Raw genomic sequence first — 21655 nt, 5'->3', positions numbered from 1 at the left:
ATGTCCGAGATGTACTTTGGTGCTAGGCCATGGAGAGACTTGTACACAAGCAGAGCTGCTTTAAAGTCTATTCTCTGAGCCACAGGGAGCCAGTGCAGAGACCTGAGAACAGGACTAATGTGATGGTACTTCCTGGTTCTAGTCAGGACCCGAGCAGCAGCATTCTGGATGTACTGCAGCTGTTTTACAGTTCGTTTGGAGAGGCCAGTGAGCAGGTCACTACAGTAGTCTAATCTACTGGAGACAAATGCATTAATAAGTCTCTCCAAGTCCGGTTTAGACACTTTATTTGGCAATGTTTTTTAGATGATAAACAGCTGCTGATGTTATTGATTTGATGTGGCTATTAAAGTTCAAGTCGTAGTCTATTATTACCCTTAGATTTCTAACTTGGTTTGTAGGTTTTAGAGCGAGACTCTGGAGGTGACCGTTAACACTTTTTCTTTGTTTCTGTGGCCAAAGATGATGGTTTCAGTCTTGTCTGAGTTCAGCTGGAGAAAGTTGTTTTGCATCCACACACTGATCTGTTGGATGCAGTGACAGAGTGAATCCACTGGTCCAGATTCACCTGCCGACAGTGAAACATAGATCTGAGTGTCGTCTGCATAATTGTGATAGGACACATTTTCACTGCGCATCAGGTGACGTAACGGCAGCATGTAGAGGTTGAACAGTAAGGGTCCCAGGATTGACCCTAGGGGCACCCCACAGGTTAGGGGCATGTGGTCTGAGACACAGTCACCAATTTCACTGTCTTCCAGATAGGACCTTAACTAATAAAGGGCAGTGCCAGTGATGCCCTGCCAGTCCTCTAGTCTCTGTAAGCGGATCCCATCATCGACGGTGTCAAAAGCAGCACTCAGATCTAACAGAATTAAGACTGATTACAGGCTTTTTTTGTTGTTGCTAAAAATACTTTGTTTTTTTGTTGTTGGAGGAATCACAAGCTTATTTCCATGGAGACAAATAATTATTATGCCGCTCTGTATAACATTCCAGAAAACTTTTAAATGTGCACTACGGAAGTTTTTAATAGCTTGAAAATTATTATCTTGAGAAACATGCATTGTTACTACAAGCGTGACCAGTAACTTGGGCTGGTGACCTGTCTCCATGAAGATACTGTGGAACATTCTAGGCAAGACCATACCCTTTCTGTGGGGACAAAATGCCCTCCAGAAAAGTTACTCCAGAAGTCTCAGGAAGCTCTGTTTGATTTTATGCTCAAATTCCTGAACCATAAAAACCAGGTTTTATTACAAACCCGAGGAATCTCACCGTGAAACGATGAGTGAAGCTTCTCTTAACACGGCTCTCCCATGTGCACCGGCTGTGGCTCAGGTCATTACCACAAGCCCATTTCCAGGCTTCAGAGGTTGAGGCGTGCAGCGGTGGCGATAGCGTGGTGCTGTTGTGGGCCATGTCCTGTGGGTCTGCGAACACATCATGAGTAAGCAGGGATTTTGACCACTGGAGCATGAAGTCGACACAGCCACACTCCATAAATCCTCTGCTTCGTGGCTTGGCACATATGCAGCGGAGCCTCGAGGGACAAAAGGAAAAGCAATGTCTACATGCTGCGCTCAGCAATACAACACATACACCTGCTTTATTGCTGGTTTATCGCCAATCTTAAAGCAGTTCTATCAGAGAAAGTGGTTAATGTAAAAGAGTCAGACCTCAGCGAAGGCATTACTCGTCATACAGAATATTCATCAACTCATCTCCTTATTCACATTTTCTTGAATAGTAAACTAGAAGTACGTATGTTTCGTAGGTTCTGTTCTTTTGATGATACACAAGCTATCAACACAACTCAATAATGAAACTAAATCTTTATGTTTAAATGAAATCCACCAATTTCTCAGTGAGAGCAAATACAGAACAAGTGATTGTGCTGTTGTAATGAAGGCGGTGGAGCATATTGTGCAAATGCTGTGCTTTTTAATGATTTAATTAAAGAACCTCGCTCAAACTGGAGCAGAAAATTTCAACACAGTGATGAAGAAGAGCCGCTGCCAGGAAGCCACGTAGACGCTGGATCCGGGTGTTATGTTGTAATTGCAGCAGCAGTCGACAGATGTGGCTCACTCTTTTGCCCAATTCCTGTTTTATTACAATTAGTTGGAGCCCAGAGAACACAAAATGTTGTCCCTTCCTGAACTAAATTATGTAAAGCCTCCAAGCTCTATCATGTCATTTCAATTTCTGCCTACTCTATTATGCAAAGAGGTGTTTTTAATAGCTGGACATTTAATTAAAGAAAAAACAGGAGCCAACACAAGCTATGAGGTGAAAGCTTTACATTTCTGCTCATTCTTATTCTTGTCAAACTTAAAACACTAACTGAGAAAGTTCCTTTAGTAATAACGTTTTTTTTGCTGGGGATTAGTCATTCAAAATGGGACAGCTTAGCATGCTGCTGCACTGCTGTTAGCCGACAGCGCCACATGCATTAATCACTCGACTCATTAAGACAATCTGCCCAAGTGCCCACAGCTCATAAACTCTCGAATAGGCCTCAGCGACTCCAATACCACCTTATGTAATAGTTACATCTGTATACATTTGACCTCACTCCCACCAGTGGACATTTGACATCCTGGATCATTTGTTTGCTTAATCTTCTTTAAATTTCCTGTTTCATTATTGTTCTGAAGTCTAATCATTTAGTATTAGAGATTGACAAATCTTTTAGTTTTTAGTCTAATTTTAATTATTATTTTTTCCCAGGATAATGTGATTGTTTTGAATTCAGAGAAACCGATCATCTCTGTGTGCAGATATTTCCAGGTGAATATTTTTTTTATCTAAATTGACTCACCCACAACTTGCTTTCACCACAAAACGTGCAGGCATGTTTTGGGCAGTGATCCCTCTCCCCTTAACTGTTCTTATAAAGCTTTTCAGTACAATCTTTAGAAATCCGGTTGACCAAAACAAAAACAAAGACTTCTAACTGCTGATTTCTTGGGTCAGCCTGAAATGCTTACACCAACCAGCCTGTGTTAGTGTCACCATGGTGATCTGTCAGTGAGCGGAGCTGGGGTTAAGCCCAAAAGTTAGTTTGCGAAGCACTAATCCTCCCACATGGGACACGACCCAGAAAGAGAGGTGACAGAAGACAGCAGCAACACCAGGATTTAACTCATATCACTGACTGAGGTGGAGATAATCCTCTAACAAGCTCAGCCAACGAGACAGATGCCAAATGAGCAACCACTGTAAAAAAAATACTGTAAACCAGAGACCTAGATCAATTTACACTTTTGTTTGTCTTCAGTCTTTGTCAACAGAGCTATTGAGTTTCTATTCATTTCAAATACAAAGGACACACAAATTCCTAAAAAAATATATATATATAAATACAAAAATTCAAACAAAAGAGCATTTGGGGAAGACATTTTCTCAAAGTTTCAGACAACAGATTGCATGTTGCTTCTGAAGCATTATGCACAAAAATCCAATTTCAGAATTCATAGACTCATAGACAACATTCACTGCATGAGCATGCTCCAATGACAGCTCATTACTACCCCAAAGGCATACATGGCAGGTTGGCCAGGTGCAAGTCTCAACTGGCGACTGGCCAACGTATTTGCTTTGACAGGGAAACATCTGAGCACCCTACAGATTAATTATGAGAGAGTAATTAAAACTGCTATTCCACAAAGATCTTCTTTTCCTTCTTCCTTTCCCTACACAGCATTGCTTCTGGTATCTTATGTGGCAGGAATATTACTTTCTGTTGAGGTTTATTTTTGTCTAACTTGTCCAAAATATTCAAAATGAACGTATGATACACAAAACATAGAACATAGAAAAAAAGGACATATACAGAAAGGAAATCACAACACATTGAAAAACAAATAGTGGTTCCACGTGGTTTAAAACATTTTTCAAATTTCAAATTAAGTCCGAATGTGATTTTTTTTTCCATTTGTATTATATGTCCATTATAATGTTTGTCCAGGCCTTGACTCTAGGTGCAACTAGTGTCATCCATTTCTTTGTGATGGCCCTTTTCCCTGCCAACAAAAGCATACCGCAAAGATATCTCTTAATTGTGTTAGTTGGAGCCATGCACCTTGTGTGTGTCACCTGTGGGAGGTGCTGGGAGGTGGCTTTATTTGGGAGGATCCCTGCAGGGCCCCTCAGGTGTTTGTGATCATGGTAAAGCACACTGTTTGTTGACTGCCATGATTGGTGTCTTTGTATCGTTTATATCTTCTAACACTAAGATGAACTTTTAACTTAACTTAAATAAAGAAATAAAATATTTTTTAGGAAAATTATCCTCTGCCTTGGCTGTGTCTACTTAGACCCAGAAATAAGAGGAGTGCATCACTTACTTCTCTTTGGATCTACATCCCTCGGCAGTCTAAAGATTTAAGCCGCAACATAGTCAGTAAACTAGCTTCAGACTCATTGCTGTCACATGCTTTGTACTTCAGGAAATCAGCGTTGTCCCAGATCCGTGGATGTGTTGGTGTTGTCCTGCTGAGGAGGCATTTTACGTGGATCTTTTCGTGGGGCCTAACGCCACACAAACAAGACTGAACCTCAACGTTCGCTGTGCCTGGAGACTTGGCAGTTAGCGAGAAGTTTATTTCGGCATTTGGGAGGTAGGCCCACGCAACATTTGTTTGAACCTCCACTGGAGAAATGAATTACAGATATGTGTAATGGAGGCTACAGATGCTGAAAGTGACCGATCTACAAACAGTCAAGTCTATAGGAAAGAGAACTGTTAAATTGACTGCTAAGGCATTTGCAGACAGACCGGAAATGTCATAAATTAACAGTAAGACTAAGCTAAATATACTAGCCAATTCAATAAAAGCTATACAGGAGCTTATTCAAAAGGAAGTAATGTTTCCGAGGTCCAGAGTGTTTTTTATGAACTTATAGTGTTATGTGAGGATGTAAAGGTGGTTCATGATACTGTGATTGACATGTGATTTATTTCTGATGTTAAAGTATGTTTTGCTGGTTCAGAATCTCTTTTTTTATTTAATGCTAATGATAATGACTTAAGAGATTAAAACAATGAAATCCATTTTGATTACAGGGCAAAAATTTTCAAGTCATTGTAGCGGCACATCTTCTGCTTTAATTCAAATTGAGGCTGAAAGAGCTGCTTTGCTTGAGGAGGCAAGGGTTCTTAAATAAAGACAATATTTAAAAAGAAGAAAGGAGCAGTTAGGGTTCTATGCTCAATTGGCTGCTTCTGCTGCAAAAATACCAGTCTTTGAATCTTATGAAGGCATTTCCAGAGTGTCTGCTACTGACAAGAGGTCAAATTGTGAAGGAGAACAAATTAAGAAAACCATGCTCAAATATTGATCAAAATTGCACAGAATTCTAACCAATTACACAAAATGAGCTTGGTGAAAGAATCAGCAGGACTCCTCCCCCTGAACTGGAACTGGTGCACAACTGCTTACATGTGGAGCAGGAGATGTGCTAAAACATTACTACAGGAGCATTTTGGGGGTGAGTATAGTAATGCTTGTACATATATGGAAACTGTCCTCTCTTGGCCTGTTTTCTAATCAGAGGATTTGGAGGCATTGCAGTCGCATGCACTTTTCCTGCGAGCATGTTTGAATGTTTTGATGGACTTGCACTATTTGAAAGATTTGGATTTTCCAACAAATATGAGGGAATTATTAATACACTCAAACTTGTTGGAAAATGTGTAATTTGGTTAATAATGCTGTATTATTAGATTCAGAGCATTAGAGAAATATTGCTTATGACATAATGGATGCCACAAGCCAACGGGCCACTTTCAAAGAGCTGGTGACATTTGTGGAGAGACAAGTGAGGATTTTGTCAGATCCCTTGTTTGGCAGCATTCCAGAATCATCTGGTTTGGGGGGTCTAGGTCATGTCCCAGTCAAACTCTGCAAAAAGGACAAGCTACCACAGTTTCACCCTTAGTACCACAGGGCAGAGTAGAACCTGGGGATTCTGCAACCTGCATTTCCTGCTTGGAAAGTCACCTGCAAGTGGACTTCTTGCAGTTTAAGGGGCATAAAGAAAATATTGACTTTCTGAAGGAGAAGAGATTTTGTTTTGCGTGTTTTTGAGTGTTTTGAACAAGGCGGGCCAGCCACATCTCAAACATGTGGTCTCACTGGGGACGGTACAAATAATTGTTTCCCCCCATTGTCCCTGTCCGTGTAAGATCTAGCCAGAGTGACAAGATCATGGACGTCTTTGCCTTTCTGGACCCTGGCAGCTACACTTCGTTTTGTTCTGAGGAAAGACGCAACGTTTCTGGAAGAAGAACACAGTTTGTCCTGCAGACCATGGGCAGGAAAGGGTGGCGTCAACGCACTCCCTTACTTATATGTCTGCACTGGAGATGTACATTTTCCATGAACTTTCAGATGTCTTTATACAGAATAAGATGCCTGTAAATACATTGCAACTGATAAGGACCTGACTCTGTGGGAATATGTTTACAAGGTTAAAATTCAATCCATCAAAGCAAATAAAGACATGCTGATAGGAGCGAATGTTGAAACCTTTGGAGGTGAATTCCTTTGTATTAATCTAGTTGGAGATGTGAACATTTTGAAAGTATGTCTCCTCATTTGTACGTTATGTATAATTGTTTCTCGTGGGTTAGGAACAATTATAGGGGTTGGAGAGTTGGAGCCATGCACCTTGTGTGTGTGTCGCCTGTGGGAGGTGTTGGGAGGTGGCTATAATTGGGTGTTTGTGATTCCAGTAAAGGACACAGTTTGTTGACCACCATGATCGGTGTCTGTGTATCATTTTAACCTTTTGATACTAAGATGAACTTTTTACTTTGTTGGAAATAAAGAAAATATTTTAAGGAAAATGATCATCTCTCATGAATGTGTCTACCTAGACACCAGAAATAAGAGAAGTGCATCACTTACTACTCTCCGGATCTACATCTCTCAGTGGTCTGAAGATTTTAGTCGCAACAGTGCTCATATCAGGGGTTTTAAGGCAGGCCAATATTTCTGAGGAACAAGACATGAAAATGGTTGGCCTCCTGGCTGCCACAGTCATAATTTCTAACTTTGACATGGTGTCATGAAAAAACGTGACACTTTCCAAACAAAATTCCCTTCAAACATGTCATTTTGTGGTCCTCCACTGAGATGTACTTACATTTTCCTCACATTGTACAAAAGATAATGTTTCTTTACCCTTTTAAAACAGAAGGACCAATACTATTGGACTCAGCACTATGAACGAATAAGGGCACATTTTAAAGTCATGCTTGTGTGTGTGTTTGTGTGAGGGGGGGTAAATGAAGGTTGTGGGTTGATTGGCGTTACTGTGGTATGTTGGACTAGCGAGGCTCCCTCCCCAGTGCAATTTTCACGGAGGCTGGGTTTCATCAGGTTTTGTATTTCAGACCTATTGATTACCCAGAGCGAAGGGGGCACTGTGACAAAACCTCAGCAGGAGTTCTCCATCTGCAAAGAGCCATGTGCCAAATACAGCCTCTCCATCTCACACAAATATTGTACACTCACTCTGTTATTGCACTTCGAAAGAGAGATATGGGAATATGCTTGCACTATGAAAGAGAGATATGGGAATATGCCTGCTAATAAAAGTAATAAAGCTCAGGGTATTGTTGGTTCTTTTATAGCTTCATCCAATCTTCTATGGCAAATCAACAAAACATTCACAGCTTAGGTTTATTTTATAGTAGGTCTAGCTGTAGAGAATCTGTTTTGCGTGGTATAGACTGAAGATATCCCTGTGGGAGCCAAGTGACCTGTGGAGATTACCTTTGTCTGATGTCCTGCCGTCGTAATTAATTCTTATCTCTTTGACCTTTTACTACTCCAGACGCCACCAAATCTGTGGGAAAACAAAATAATGCAATAATCAGGACTAAAAGCACAAAATACACATTTTAGAGTAGGCAGTGGTTACGGGAAGGAAAGAAATGGGATTTTGTGAGGTCTGAAATCATATGAACCTATAATCTGTTACCACTTCCTGTTCCATTAATTCCTTATGGGAATTAGCCGAGTCTAGCTAAAATAAATCAATAATTAATTAACGCAAAGGAAAGTGAGTTACAGATGGATAATCACAGGCCTTTACATAAATACTCCACCTGGGGACATCTATATGTTTATAAAAGTGTTTTTGTCTTTTGGTTAATGCTAACATACAATAAATGTAAAAAATGCTAACACTACAGTGCTACCTGATGATGGCGGCAGAGTGAGTTCGAATCCCGGCTCTTGACAGATTGCTGCATGTCCTCCCCTCACTCTCATCCCCATTTCTCACTTCTCTGTCCCGTCTAATAAAGCCTACGGGACAACACATTTAAATAAAAGAACATCATAAACTGAACTAACCTGTTTACAAAAACACTCGACTTTGCATTCTGTGTACTTTTATTAACAAGTTTGTCTGTTTTATATTTAAGTTGGTGTGTTTGCCTTTGGTCAGCGTAATCCCTCATTCGTCCAGAAGTGTTCAATTGTAGAAAAAGATTCAGTTGTAGTTATCTGGACTCGTGTTTTTAAGAAAAACAAAACGTTTCAACTCTCATCCAAGAGTCATTCTAAATCTGATTGAGATTTGGATAAGAGTCAAAAACAATGTTTGCCTTTAGCTGTGAGACAAAAACACTTACGGCAGCCGGGCCTTTCGTTGTTCACTTATTTTACCTGAAATGACCCCACTTTGCCAGCATGTGTTGTGTTAATCAAAAACAGAAAAGAAAAACATATGCATATGGCTTTAGCTCACTAATTTACAGTTTTTCTCTTCTCTCCAGGCGCCTTCACAGAACAGAACTCTTGCGCCATCTACTGTCGAAAGGACGAATCATATTACTGTCGTAAAACCACCGTCTCCATCTTTTTACGGCAAACTGATCTGCAGCAGCAACATGGCTTCTTCATTAATATGCACAGAAACACAAAGCAGGTAAAGAGCATTAAGAGAATACCTTTATTTTTCCATTGACACGTTTGGCCAGCAAAAGTATAATTGTTTTATTTGCTTTTCAGGGTTAGTTCAGTTCTTAACAGAGATGTTAAGCAGTATGGGAAGAAATACATGTTTGACAGCAGTGAAGAGACGTGTTGGAACTCGGACCAGGTAAAAGCTATAACTTTATGTGTAGCTTTTACTAATAAATCGATTTGTCTCGTTTCGTAGTCAGCTATCTATGACCTTTTCATTTACAGGGAGAGTGCCAGTGGGTGTCTCTGGAGTTTCCCCAATCTGTTAAAACTGCTGAAATAAAACTTCAATTTCAAGGAGGATTTGCTGCTAAAACATGCAGACTAGAGGGTATAAATAATGCTCTGTCTGTCTGTCTGTCTGTCTGTCTGTCTGTCTGTCTGTCTGTCTGTCTGTCTGTCTGTCTGTCTGTCTGTCTGTCTGTCTGTCGATTCTAAACATGTACTGTTCTTGTTGCAGGAAGTCGTATGGATGGAGAATTAAAAATAATAAATCACTTTTACCCAGAGGATAACAACTCTCTTCAAATATCCTTTTTTTCTTAAAAATGATGTTACTAAACAAGTTAGGAATGCACCAATACACATACTGGTATCTGCTCAAAGATGTCGGTTCAGCAAATATCCTGGTTGGGCCTATAAATTTGTCTGAAGAAGACCAGAACAACTTACAAGTTTGAACTTTGATTGTACAAAGTAGTTTAAAGGCTACATTACACAATTGGATCAATTTTATAACAATCTGTATGATCGGAACAGCAAAGCTGGATCAGTGCACCCTAATCAAGTATATCACTATTACATAAATATTGTGTTATTTTAATTTTTAATTCTTTGCACATTTTTAATTTACCTTTTAGAATGTTTCATATTATACATACAATAAAGCACATATGGAAGCTTGACTGTAATTTGGATATTTATATGCAAAACCACGTATATTCCTTCAGTCATTTGTATACCTGTTCAGTAGATGGTTTATGGGAATTTTTCAGCTCTCGAGTGTTTGTTCTTAACTCTACACCCACAGCTTTCCCATTCAGGAGGCCCTTGTGGTGGACAAAGTAAAAATAATATTTGAGAATAGTACAGACTTTTTTGGGAGGGTTATTGTTTACTCTTTGGACATCCTTGGAGAAAAGACATCATGACTTTAATTCTTACAACCTTTTCATGAGAGAGGAAGTGAACGTGGGCATGGGACAGGACACAGGATGTTGTGGTACAGGTCTGTTCTGTTGCCTTATGAACTTTATCCTTATGACCTTTTTTGGTATTGCAGCATCTCTTCTCTCTTATGAAACAAAGTGACTCCTATATACCAATACAATCATGTGTTGTTATTTGTTCTAGCAAACAAACCAGTACAATTCTTTATAATAAAAATCTTGAGGCTTTACATCGTGTCCTTTTTTAATAAAATAAAAATGCATGATTCTTATATGTCATGTCTTTGATTTGTAGAGCTTTATGATGTGATCCTCCAGGACATTCTGAACTATGAAACAAAAAATCAAATTGAAGCTGTAAAACAATCAGGTTTAAAACAAACATACGAAAAAGGAAAAGTCTGGCAAAGTCTAAGAAATAAAGTCTGGCGGTAATGTAACACATGGATACCAACTGCCATAAAACAACAACAAAACAAACATAAATATATCATACATACTCTTCTTGTGCCCCAATGCAATAGCTAAGGCCATGGGAGTGTATCCAGAGTCAGATTCAATTGTCATATCCGCTCCTTTGGCTGAATACAGAAGATAAATGAAAAGGAGTAGTTCAAAGAGTAAATTATGAAAAGAACTTATTAGATAATAGTTAGAAATACCTAAAAGGGCCTCAACACATTTAATATGGTTTCCACGGACAGCGTAAAGAAGAGGGGTTCCACCATTCTGAAATAATACAGTGCAGTTAACATATAAAGTATGTAATTTTATGTCAAATGCAATTACACTTTACCCAATCATAAGAGTTTATATTCACTCCATGTCTCAAGAGACACTCAACAATATCTGCAAAGCCTCCAGAGCTGGCAAGGGTAAGTGCACTTTCTCTTTCCCGTGCAATAGTTTTGGGATCAGCACCCTTAAACATGTTATTTTAGTTAAAAACTAAAAAATATGATTGCATTATGTCATACACTTCTAACCTTTTCCAGAAGGAAATCCACCATTGCTTTCTCACCAAACGCTGCAGCCCACATCAGAGGTGTAAAGCCCCGTTCATCTTGCTTGCTGAGGAGTGAACTATCTGTAAAAATATTTTTTTTTAGACTTCTCTCTCTTCACATTTAGTGATACCAGGAGGACATGCCTTTAATTAGATGTGCAGCAACTTGTGATACCTCGCCCTGTGCAGCCAGTTGATGAATAGACAGAGCTGAGGAAAATACATTATTTTCAAACAATTTATGCAAAGAAAAAGTGCCATTTTGCAGTTTACTGCTCTTACTGTCCAAAGAAGCTGGAGGCAATGTGACTTCATTTCCTCGATGTTTGTTGGTTAGTGTGGTGGATGAAAATAACAAATTATCCTCTTCCATTTTTTTCCTGTTGAAATTGCTATTGTTTAATTCGACACTGTTTTAAGTAAATTTTGCACGGAAAACTTTGAAAAAAACTTTAATTTTCAGTAGCGATGGGTGTTGGTTGATAATGGCAGTGCTCTATGAGCTACTGCAAACTCAACATCACTAACGCCGTTATCCTCAACATCACTAACGCCGTTATCAAACAAGAAGATAGAAATATTTTCCCAGTATGAGGATTCAAGAGTATTTTTATTACTCACCAATCAAGTTATTACTCAAACTTGGGCTGTCCTGTGGAAAAAAAGTGAAGTGAAAGTTCGCCTTCAAAGGACGAAACGCGTGGGTGACGAAAGACAATTTGCACCTACAAACTTATTCCGCAGCAAGATTGCGTTTATAATAATTACTACTTTACTCACGAAAAAGGGACGTTAAATTTAAAGCATTTCAGCGTGCACTGGCTGCGGAAGTTACAATCGGTGCGTTTTAATCACAGTTTCTACACGGACTGTTTCTGTGCTTGCACAATACAAAAAAAATACGGAAGTGGGCTCAATACGAGACAAAAACAAAAACTAACAAAACATAAAACAACACATTGCAACATGGAAGATCCGGAGATCCAACTCAAAGTTAGACGAGGTAAAATAAAAATAATAATACGTTTTGCTCTTCATGCCACCAACCTTGTTACTTTGTCGATGTTGCCATAAGGATAAGCTAAACATGCTATGTTCAGTCATTGGTGGACGCTGACCTATTGTCTTCAATGAAGGTTCATTCGTAATATTTCATTTCAGTGACAGACAAATTCACGGAGAGCATGTATGTCTTGGCAAACGAGCCCTCTGTGGCTCTGTACAGGCTGCAGGAGCATGTCCGGAGGTCACTTCCAGAGCTGGTGCAACACAAGGTGGGTTATGGTAACATCTGTCGTTTCAATTAGATTGTGTTATTGTCATCAAGGTTTCCCGTTAATAGAGGATACTATGGTGCACAACAAAAGCATACTTTGTTGCTCACTACATTGTCAGAAACATAGAAACGTAACAGAAAGAAAATTATTATATTGCTTTTATTTCACATTGTTTTTACTGTAATCCCAACAAAATCTATGGGAAACATGCATTGCACATTTGGATTATAAACTGATGCAAAATTAGTCATTTCACTGTGATTATTTACAGTTTAACTTTTTAATTAAGTTTTCCCTGTGGGTTTGCTTTCCTCCTTACAGACAGACATGCAAAGTTGGGAAGAACAAAGTCAAGGCGCCATCTACTCTGTGGAATATGCATGCAGGTGATAAATGTATATTTTTACAAATCTTCACCACTGACGCTGCCATGATTAATCTGAATAAATGTAACTTGTCAACTTTTAGAATAATAGTACTTTAATAATTATAATTGTTAAATGGCCTATACAGACTCTAAAACACAACCACAAAGACTTTTTATGTCAAAGACGTTTTGATTTTCACCCATGATACACTTTATTTGGAAGAATCTAAAAGCCACCATATTTCCACCTTAAAGGCGGTATGGACGATTTTTCGATATGTATGGCGTTTTATGATTGATACGTGGCAGGACAAATGACTTATCCACGCCACGAGGAAATATAATAAAAAAAATTGCTGAAAAAAATCATCCATACCACCTTTAATTTGGTTAATTTTGGTTTTCTAAAAATATTAATGATGCCACTAATACAAATTGATTTTTCCCCAGCGCTGTGAAGAGTATGACAAACAGCAGTCTTTATTTCAAGAACATTGATGGTTTGCTTCGCCAGGCCATCAGCCTAAAGGAGCGGATTAACAACTCTCAAGGACGCAGGTAAGATGTACTGTAGCCTTTTCCACCTGATGTCTTTTGTTTTGTCTCCCCATTCCTCCCCCTCCCTATCTTTTTGGTATTTTATCATTTGCTACATGTGTATTAAAAGGATCTGAATGTTATTTGGTTTCATCAATCCACCCCAAATGTGTCTATGCATTATGAAACAATGATCACTTATTTTGCCATAATTTGTAACCTGCATGAAGCTTAAATGTGTTCACCCCTCTCTTAGTCCCCATGCCTCTCCACCACATGTCTGATCTTCCTCCTCATGACCTCTGCGCAGAGGTGTTAAAGGTCAGTCAATTCCACTCACGTGGCATAGTATCATAGAGCCATACTCCATAGATCTATACTATACTGCATAGTATAGAGCTCGGGATTTTCATCAGAAGTTTCAGTAGCTTAATGTTAAACCAAGCGATATTTTAAGAGGCTAAATATATTTAGCTTTAATTCACAACTTAATGGGGAATATATTTACCAGCAGTGATCCAGCAGAACACTGGGCTGTTTCACTTCCCTTGTATTTACATTGTTTTTGATCTATCTCTATTGTCATTGGACAGAAACTAGTTTCTGATATTTGATCCTGAGGTCTATTTTTTAATTATCCCATTGATTTAAATGGGGTTGTTTCAAATTATGCAAGAGAATGTAGTACATTTAACCAAAATCACATTTTTATCCATGTTTGAGTTTGTAGTCTCAGACACATTGATTATGGTCCCAAGTTTAAACAAGTTTATTTCAAATTTTACAGCCCTTTGAGTTACACAGTAGTTTGGAACTGTAAAATAAACGATTGATTTTCAGATTATTTAAACTGAGATGTTTTGCTAAGACATAGAATGATGAAATACTGTAGATAAAAATGGTTACATCATTCATTAGCCTTCACATTGTGGTAAAGCTCCCTGGCATGGCATACAGACCGTTCAAGTTTCTTAATGTCACACAAGAGTAGAGTCTTTGGCAGAAATCCCAGACTTGCGTGCAAGTACGCTCCTCATCTCATTGTTTACTCCATTCCACGGCTTTACCTGAGCCTGCAGTAGGGCCGAGTCACTGGTTAGCGTCCTGTGCATTCTCAAACTGCTTCCTCCACTGCTGTAGCCATCTATATGACTGCCCTGGTCGTGGGGCACCTCATTTGGGGAATACTGAGAATGCTGAGGGTGTTCTATTGGGTTTGGATTGCCACAAGGAGGATACACAATGTTATGCACCAGATAAGACTGAGTGCGGTTCATCCGTGGTTTGTCCACACCAATCTTGAGCTCACACGGTCGAGAGAGGGGCGCGCTGCTGTTGCTATGGTCATTTTGATATAAAGCGCCAATGTGGTCAGTACGAAATTTCTTGGCACTGTGGGAAGCTTTGACCAGGGCATGGATAACTACTATCAACAAAATGAGTATGCCAGAGGAGAGCACACAGGCACTCGCGATTCCCGTCTCCACTTCAAATATTAACAGCATAAAGATGGACATGGCTGTAAGGGAGGGAAAAAAAACAGATGAATTAGATTTGATTCAAATTAGTTAGTTCATTGTCTTACCAATTAATATAGAAAGATATCGTTCAATGGTGTTGTAGTTAATTCAAATAGAATGTGTTTCCCTTTTAAATAAACTACGACAATTTTCTTGGAATTATGTTGGTATGCTAAGTAATTTGTTTGCTTTCTTACAGAAAAAAAACAGTGGACACAGGAATGTCAAAGGAAGGAGAGAAGCTCAAAACTGGAATGTGATGATTTTGGGAGCTGGTCATTGTTCTTCTTCTCTGCCACTTGAGTAAAAGTCGCTGAAGAGAAGGTCATAAGGCCAATGACACCAAGACCTTGTTACAATGGGGAGGCTTGCCTCAAAAGACGTCCATAGCTCAGTGAAACGGAGCACCACAGCGCTGCCAGGTCCAGCATTAAAAACACTCAAGTCATGGATGCCGCTCAAAGAATGCATTGTTCTCACTGAAGGGACCAGAATAAACGTGGCATTACAGCTTTTGCCTCAGCTGTTTAAAGTCCACACAACTCCAGAGTCTTATTAATTGTATAACATTTTAGCCATTTGGTTACCTACTGTACTTTGTACAAGTATATTAAGCCCAGATTGTACACACATTATTACAATATTTGCATGGTGTGATATATGCATTTTGTTTTATGTGACTGTTTACCTGCCAAGTACACAGAGACTCCAATGCAAAACAGCCCAATGGCCACATGTCGTATTGCTTGGCTGTCCAGAAGGAACCAGTCTGCTCTGTGGAGACAAAATGCTCTTGTTAATGCCATTCATAAAAGCGGTTGACCAAAATCAGGTTGTTGATTGTTATTTATATATTGGGTTTTATTGACCCCACTACTGCTACTGTATACTGTCTTATATCCAATAGTTTTAGAGAGAAGTTTCCTATTATTAATGCCGCTAATGCTATAGCATCTGTACCGTGTCAGCGTAGTTCCTGAGGTATCTAATGGTGGATTTGTAAACGGACATGGGAATGAGCCAGATAGAGGCCGTGTACTGGGTGCAGAAGAGGAAGTCCATTGTGTTTAGATTCAACACAGGACTTTGTGGGGCGGGGGAGCCCAGTGGAAGTGTGAGTCTCACAAACAGGGATACGCCTTTGGTATTTCACTTGACCATGTACAACAGCTTCATGGCTTAGTTGGGCTCTAATCCTTTTTGTATTTTCTGTGCCTTTTAAAATTTGACTAAAACTGGATTATGATTATGATGTATCAATGATTAACTGGTTTAGTAAACATTGTTCAAGTTTTAGTTTTTTGTTTTAGAATCTCTCATAATCGTTAAACATTTTAAGTACCATATATTATTGCATACTGATATATTTTATTTAGCCTACTTTGAACTCATTATACCTGTTTGGACTGCCTGTAAGAAGTATTGGTCTCAACGGATTTGATGACAATTTCCATTAGCAAAGTGTTTAATTCTGTCCCTTCCAAGTTTAGGATTATGTTTCGTATACAAGCCAACTTTATATTCTAGTTTTACAAAACATCCTGTCTGGGGACGCGTACCTCTCTGTGTCCTCGTCCCCTCTGCAGACCGCGACAGAGAAGTATCCGTGGAGCAGGCACACGACCACCGAGCTCAGGTTGAGCGTGAGCGCCAGCGCGGAGAGCACCGTGGACACGGGCTGGAGCACGGCCCACACGCCTGCGGGCAGGAGGGACGCGCTGGGCGGGCTGGAGTCCTTCACTGTCGCCCGGTGGTACTGAAGCTGGAAGATCAAAATAACGGACAGAACGGACATGAGGGCGGATAAAACTCCCAGTAGACTCAGAACTATTAAAGCGCGTTGGCTATAGTTGCTCGCCATGTTGGTCTCATCCAGGCGCGCGCTGTCACGATTGTTGGATGTCGCAGTTTCTTTTAGTCGCTTTTTACGCACAAAGTCTGTCCAGCGCGGAGCATTGTTCAGAGCTTCATGCGGCGGATAGAGACGTTTCCTGTCCAGCGCTGGAGCTTTTTCTGTAGTTTAGTGTTGTGCTGGAGTCCGCCGCGCTCCGTCTGGGCATGTGATGTGCGCCAAAGCCTCAGCTTAAAACTTTGCAACAACAATAGACTTTTCTCTTGGATCAGAGGCAACAATGGACGAGCCCCAACTCTGACTGAGACAAACCCCTGCTAAGTTAGAAATCAGGCCACAAGTTTATATCCCCAATCAAAATATACACGCTCCTAAGGCATAGAAATTATACTTCCATAAATTATTCAAGTTGACATAAGACAACACATCATTTTAGCATATTAATAGAATATATTCACCGCCCGGATGAGTTCAGTATTGATGCATGACTTGATTATGTCATTAAAGGATTATGTGTCATCAGTTGAATATTCCAAAGTCTTTATGAGGACACATATGTTCTTCTTTAGGCCTACAACAATGAATTAAGGACTACGACAAAGTCTGAGGAAGATTTTGGGAAGTTTTAAGATAAGATAAAGTCTAAAGAATACAGTCTGGCGTGGGAGAAGGCCAGCTGGAATAAAGTCTGGCGGTAATGTAACACTTGGATACCAACCGCCATAAAACAACAACAACAACAACAATAAAGTCTGGCGGTAATGCAACACTTGGATGCCAACCGCCATAAAACAACAACAACAACAACAACAACAATAAAGTCTGGCAGTAATGCAACACTCGGATGCCAACCGCCATAAAACAACAACAACAACAACAACAACAACAATAAAGTAACAAAAAATAACCTAACTACAACATACCAACCGCCATAAAACAACATCAACAACAACAACAGCCTGACCGTTGGCAAACAAGAATTACGTTTGTATTCACAGTCCAGCCGCTGCTGATCTAGAACGTAAATAGGAACTAGAGTTTTCAGAAACAGAGTTTTCAAATGTTTATTTCTTTAGTGGTTTATGGTAGGCCTACTTTATATTGCCTGTTGGTTGAGGTTGGTAGAATGAACAGTGATTGAGTTGATGCAGTCTTTATTATTGCAGCAGGACTACTCAATATAACATAGTAACGCTTTACAATGTAGATTCATATTTTAGTCACTTATTTGGGAGTATTTTACTAGAGTACAGACAATATTCCTCCTGATGTAGGCCTGCAGCGTGTGACATTTCCACACATATAATAAATTCTGGTCTACAGTTTGTCCCACAGTGGCTGTATTGTTCTGATAAATGTTTGGCGGGGGCCGTGAGGGTTAAAGGTGTAACTTATTTTCTGGTAAGACGCAGATAAGATGGCGTTGCTATAAAGGTACACAATGTGAACAATTGCTCTCACACATGTACACTGACCATGAAGGCTATTTCTGAATTCGACTGCCTCACCACAGGCTCTAAACGAGTTGTGGCTGATCTTGTCGAAAGCAGAAGTGAGACGTTTCAGGAAAATGAAAAAATGTAGTTAATCTGTAGCATGCTTTTATCACAGCCAAATGTCACCTTCAATGGACAATTCAATATTTAATCTCTATATGGATAAGTCTTGATAATATATGATGTATATGAACTGGATCTCTCCAGAATGATCTAACTTATAGGACTCATCAAAGATATATTGTGTTTTAATTATTACTTTTGTTGTGTGTTTGAGCCATCATATTTATTTTGCATTTTTCCTGCCAATTTCAAGGACGTTATTTTGACCTTTTCCTCATCAGGCGCAATTATAAACAGTTCTTTTATCATTAGTATGTTGTGTGATTGGGTATTTTCTCTCTTGTCTTATCAACTAACTACTAATGACGCCTTGTGACTATGGGAGTACAAATGGGAGTTGACCCTAGTCTCCACAGTATTTGAAGGCTGGTTTGGTCCTGGAGGTAAAGACGCGGTGACTCTCTGTAGGGATGTTGCTAACTATTGCATCAGGAGCACACTTTGAGACTCCTCTGGGGATCTGGACAGGTTCGTATGCCAAGGTCTGTTGCTGTGTGAGGGATAGAGTTGTCAACCATGGATGCTCTGGGCTAACAAATTGCCACTATTATTTTTAGGAAGGGCTTTGTGTCACATCCCAAAATAGTCAATAATGTAGCATGCCGTGATTAGGTCTAAATTTACCCATTAAACGAACATGGGGGTAGATTTGCTTTTGATAGAATGGAATATAGTGCGTGGCTTTGACTATGGCATGCATTTACTGTCATGGAGGTAATAGGCCGATTGGTTTTATTGTGATGACAGTCTAGCATCGTTGCCATGGCAAATAGCAATTAAAAATTAAATATATGTATATATATATATATATATATATATATATATTTTTTTTTTTTTATTTTATTTTTAATGATCCAAATTCCTAAAATATTGTCTATGAACAAGAAGTTGAAATCAATGAATATAATAACATGAATACAGTGGGTTTTTAAACTATTTTAAATTATGTGTTTAAAGATGCACCATAACTTTTGTGGTGTCTGCTTGTCTCTATAAATATGCTCCTGCTTTGCCAGGAATGTTCACAATATGGCATAAGACTATCTTCATAAAGACATCAGGTAACATCAGGATGTTTCAGCTCAGAACCCACTCACAGTGGCATTAAAAAAAAACTGTAATTGATTAAATGATTTGATATCATACCGGGGAAAAGCAGAAATATTATCTCCATGAGACATGCATGAGTTATTCAGAGTTATAGTGCACCTTTAATATAGGGATGTGATGCCTAACTGAATGGGGATTGAGTGGCTATAAGAAACAGGCTGTAACCCTAATAACCCTGTAAAATCACTAGGCCTACAGCATTGATGCAATTATCAATCCATCATGCTGCATTTTACAGTAACCGTGCATATCCATGTAAATGCAAGAACCCTGAAGGATATGTTATTGTGAATATTTTAATGCAAATCATGTTCCTATGCAGTTACATGCACAGTATATAATGTAGTGGTGGTTTAACTTCTGCTGTGACGCTGAGCTCTTGTAGCTGAGGAGGAGGAGGAGGAGGAGGAGGTGAGTGTCCAATTACGCGACAGAGGAGGCGCTGTACAGTGACAGAGGCCAGCTGTTAGAGGGCAGCGCGCACAACATCCACTTCTGCTGCATCAGGTGCAGTCAACGCCAATCAGCGCCAAAACACCGGAGAAGCGTGACACGTACGTCATATTCTGAGACCTACATCCAGAAACTGAAGAAACCACCAGTCAACAGGTAGGTGTCAATTTAGATTTAAGTCTCTTAAATCGAAATGTCCATGTGCGTAAAGTTCCTTATTCCATCACGTTATGGCTGTGTATGTAGCAGCATGGCAGAATGTGTTTGCTTGGTAACAAGGGGCCAGACATGCTATTCTTAAACACTCTATTTAAACGGGCCTCAATTTACGTTACTAATCAAATGTTCTCCTCTGGACAACATATCCCATGACTCTTTGAAAGAGTCCGGGATTGACTTGGAGATGCAAGTCTGATTTTTTTCTTGCTACGTCTTGCTACGTAAGACGCTTCATCTGCATCATCATCATCATCATCATCATCATCATCATCATCATCATCATCACCATCATCATCGGCTTGTTTCCACCCAGACTCAAATGAGTGCTTCACTTTAAAACATATTTTGCCAGTCAATAATGTGATGTTAAAATGTCATCATGTCCACATGTCCCCGTCTGACCCTAAAATCCTTTCATCAACCCTATTGAAGAGCATTTAAAAGCTAGCAAGTATAGTATACAATAGTGTTTATTTAGGCTGATTTCTTATCTCTTGATGGTTAAAATACCTTACCATCACATATAGACTTGTCACATACAGCTAGTTACTTAAAGTCCTTGTGCCATACTGACACTTTCATTCCCATGTTTTATTCATCCATGAAAGTTTGATGATGCATTTCAGTAAAACTACATGTACAGATACAGGCTGAAGCTCTCCAAACCTGTAGTGAGGACCTGGACAAATGAGGCAGTGGAGGAGCTACGTGCGTGTTTGGACATTACAGACCGGGAGGTTTTCAGAGCTGTCGCAGATAGTGTGGATGAGTACACGGACATTATACCATCACGCACCAAAGTCACTTTCAATAATGACAAACACTGGTTCACACCAAAACTGAGGCAGTCAAGGCAGCAGAAGGAGGCAGCGCACAGGGGCAGGGGCCGAGAGCGCTACAAAGATGAAGAGTATGGATTTAGCAGGGAGGTGTCGAAAGCTAGATCACAGTACAATACGCATCTGAAGCAGCAGTTCTCTGACAATAACCCCGCCTCTGTGTGGAGAGGGCTTCGGCTTCTCACCAACTATAAGCCTAAGGCCTCCCCATGCTGCAGATGACCGGAAACTGGCTGAGGAACACCTTCTACTCTAGGTTCGAGGCCAACCCCTGTGGACGAGCAGGTCGGATCACAGCCGAGCCTTCTCACCCTGGACACAGACTTATTGAGCCACTCCCCTCAGGCAGGAGGCTACGGTTCATCCTGACCAGAACCTCCCGCCACAATTGCTCCTTTCCCTCTGCCGTTGGACTCATGAACACTTACACCTGCCACTTTAACAATTATTCAACCAATATTAATCATGCACTGTTCACTTTCTACACTATTTCCAACATTACATTTTTGTGTAAATATCTGTGTACATTCACTTTATTTTATTATTAAATTCCTAATTTATGCATGCCATATTTGACTCTATACACATTGCTATTATTATTATTTTATTATTCATTATTTTATGTTGCACCTGATGCCAAGACAAGTTCCTATGTTTGTGAACTGTGGTCAATGACTATGACAATAAACCTTTTCTGATT

At 39.7% G+C, this 21655-nt stretch overlaps 4 protein-coding genes across 5 annotated transcripts; 2 read left to right on the top strand and 2 right to left on the bottom strand.

Moving 5' to 3' along the window:
• The first annotated feature begins 8872 nt into the window (after positions 1-8872).
• On the top strand, positions 8873-10138 carry nr2c2ap (nuclear receptor 2C2-associated protein). Its single transcript, XM_072438501.1, has 5 exons — positions 8873-8949; positions 9033-9123; positions 9213-9318; positions 9448-9509; positions 10010-10138. The coding sequence occupies exons 1-5, from the start codon at positions 8912-8914 to the stop codon at positions 10136-10138; spliced, it is 426 nt and encodes a 141-aa protein (XP_072294602.1). The 5' UTR covers positions 8873-8911.
• Position 10139: 1 nt separating this feature from the next.
• rfxank (regulatory factor X-associated ankyrin-containing protein) lies at positions 10140-11542 on the bottom strand. Its single transcript, XM_072438500.1, has 7 exons — positions 11445-11542; positions 11303-11372; positions 11143-11239; positions 10953-11078; positions 10819-10885; positions 10657-10737; positions 10140-10485 (listed from the first exon to the last, which is right to left on the bottom strand). The coding sequence occupies exons 1-7, from the start codon at positions 11533-11535 to the stop codon at positions 10433-10435; spliced, it is 585 nt and encodes a 194-aa protein (XP_072294601.1). The 5' UTR covers positions 11536-11542; the 3' UTR covers positions 10140-10432.
• A 464-nt stretch (positions 11543-12006) lies between these two features.
• Positions 12007-15694, top strand: borcs8 (BLOC-1 related complex subunit 8). Of its 2 annotated transcripts, XM_072438503.1 has the most exons (6): positions 12007-12165; positions 12324-12436; positions 12761-12825; positions 13257-13364; positions 13600-13664; positions 15063-15694. In XM_072438503.1, exons 1-5 carry the CDS (start codon positions 12129-12131, stop codon positions 13625-13627), a joined length of 351 nt encoding a protein of 116 aa, XP_072294604.1. In that variant the 5' UTR covers positions 12007-12128; the 3' UTR covers positions 13628-13664; positions 15063-15694. The 2 variants fall into 2 exon arrangements, with proteins under 2 accessions (XP_072294604.1, XP_072294603.1); XM_072438502.1 differs by lacking the exon at positions 13600-13664.
• On the bottom strand, positions 14089-16799 carry tmem221 (transmembrane protein 221). The gene is made up of 3 exons (XM_072438490.1): positions 16423-16799; positions 15552-15637; positions 14089-14862 (listed from the first exon to the last, which is right to left on the bottom strand). Exons 1-3 carry the CDS (start codon positions 16722-16724, stop codon positions 14321-14323), a joined length of 930 nt encoding a protein of 309 aa, XP_072294591.1. The 5' UTR covers positions 16725-16799; the 3' UTR covers positions 14089-14320.
• Positions 16800-21655: the final 4856 nt, after the last annotated feature.

Source organism: Eucyclogobius newberryi, unplaced genomic scaffold (assembly GCF_026437365.1).
Source record: "Eucyclogobius newberryi isolate DKJ021-1_F unplaced genomic scaffold, fEucNew1.0.hap1 SCAF_9, whole genome shotgun sequence".
Lineage (NCBI taxonomy): Eukaryota > Metazoa > Chordata > Actinopteri > Gobiiformes > Gobiidae > Eucyclogobius > Eucyclogobius newberryi.
This window is presented reverse-complemented; position numbering and strand designations above follow the sequence as displayed.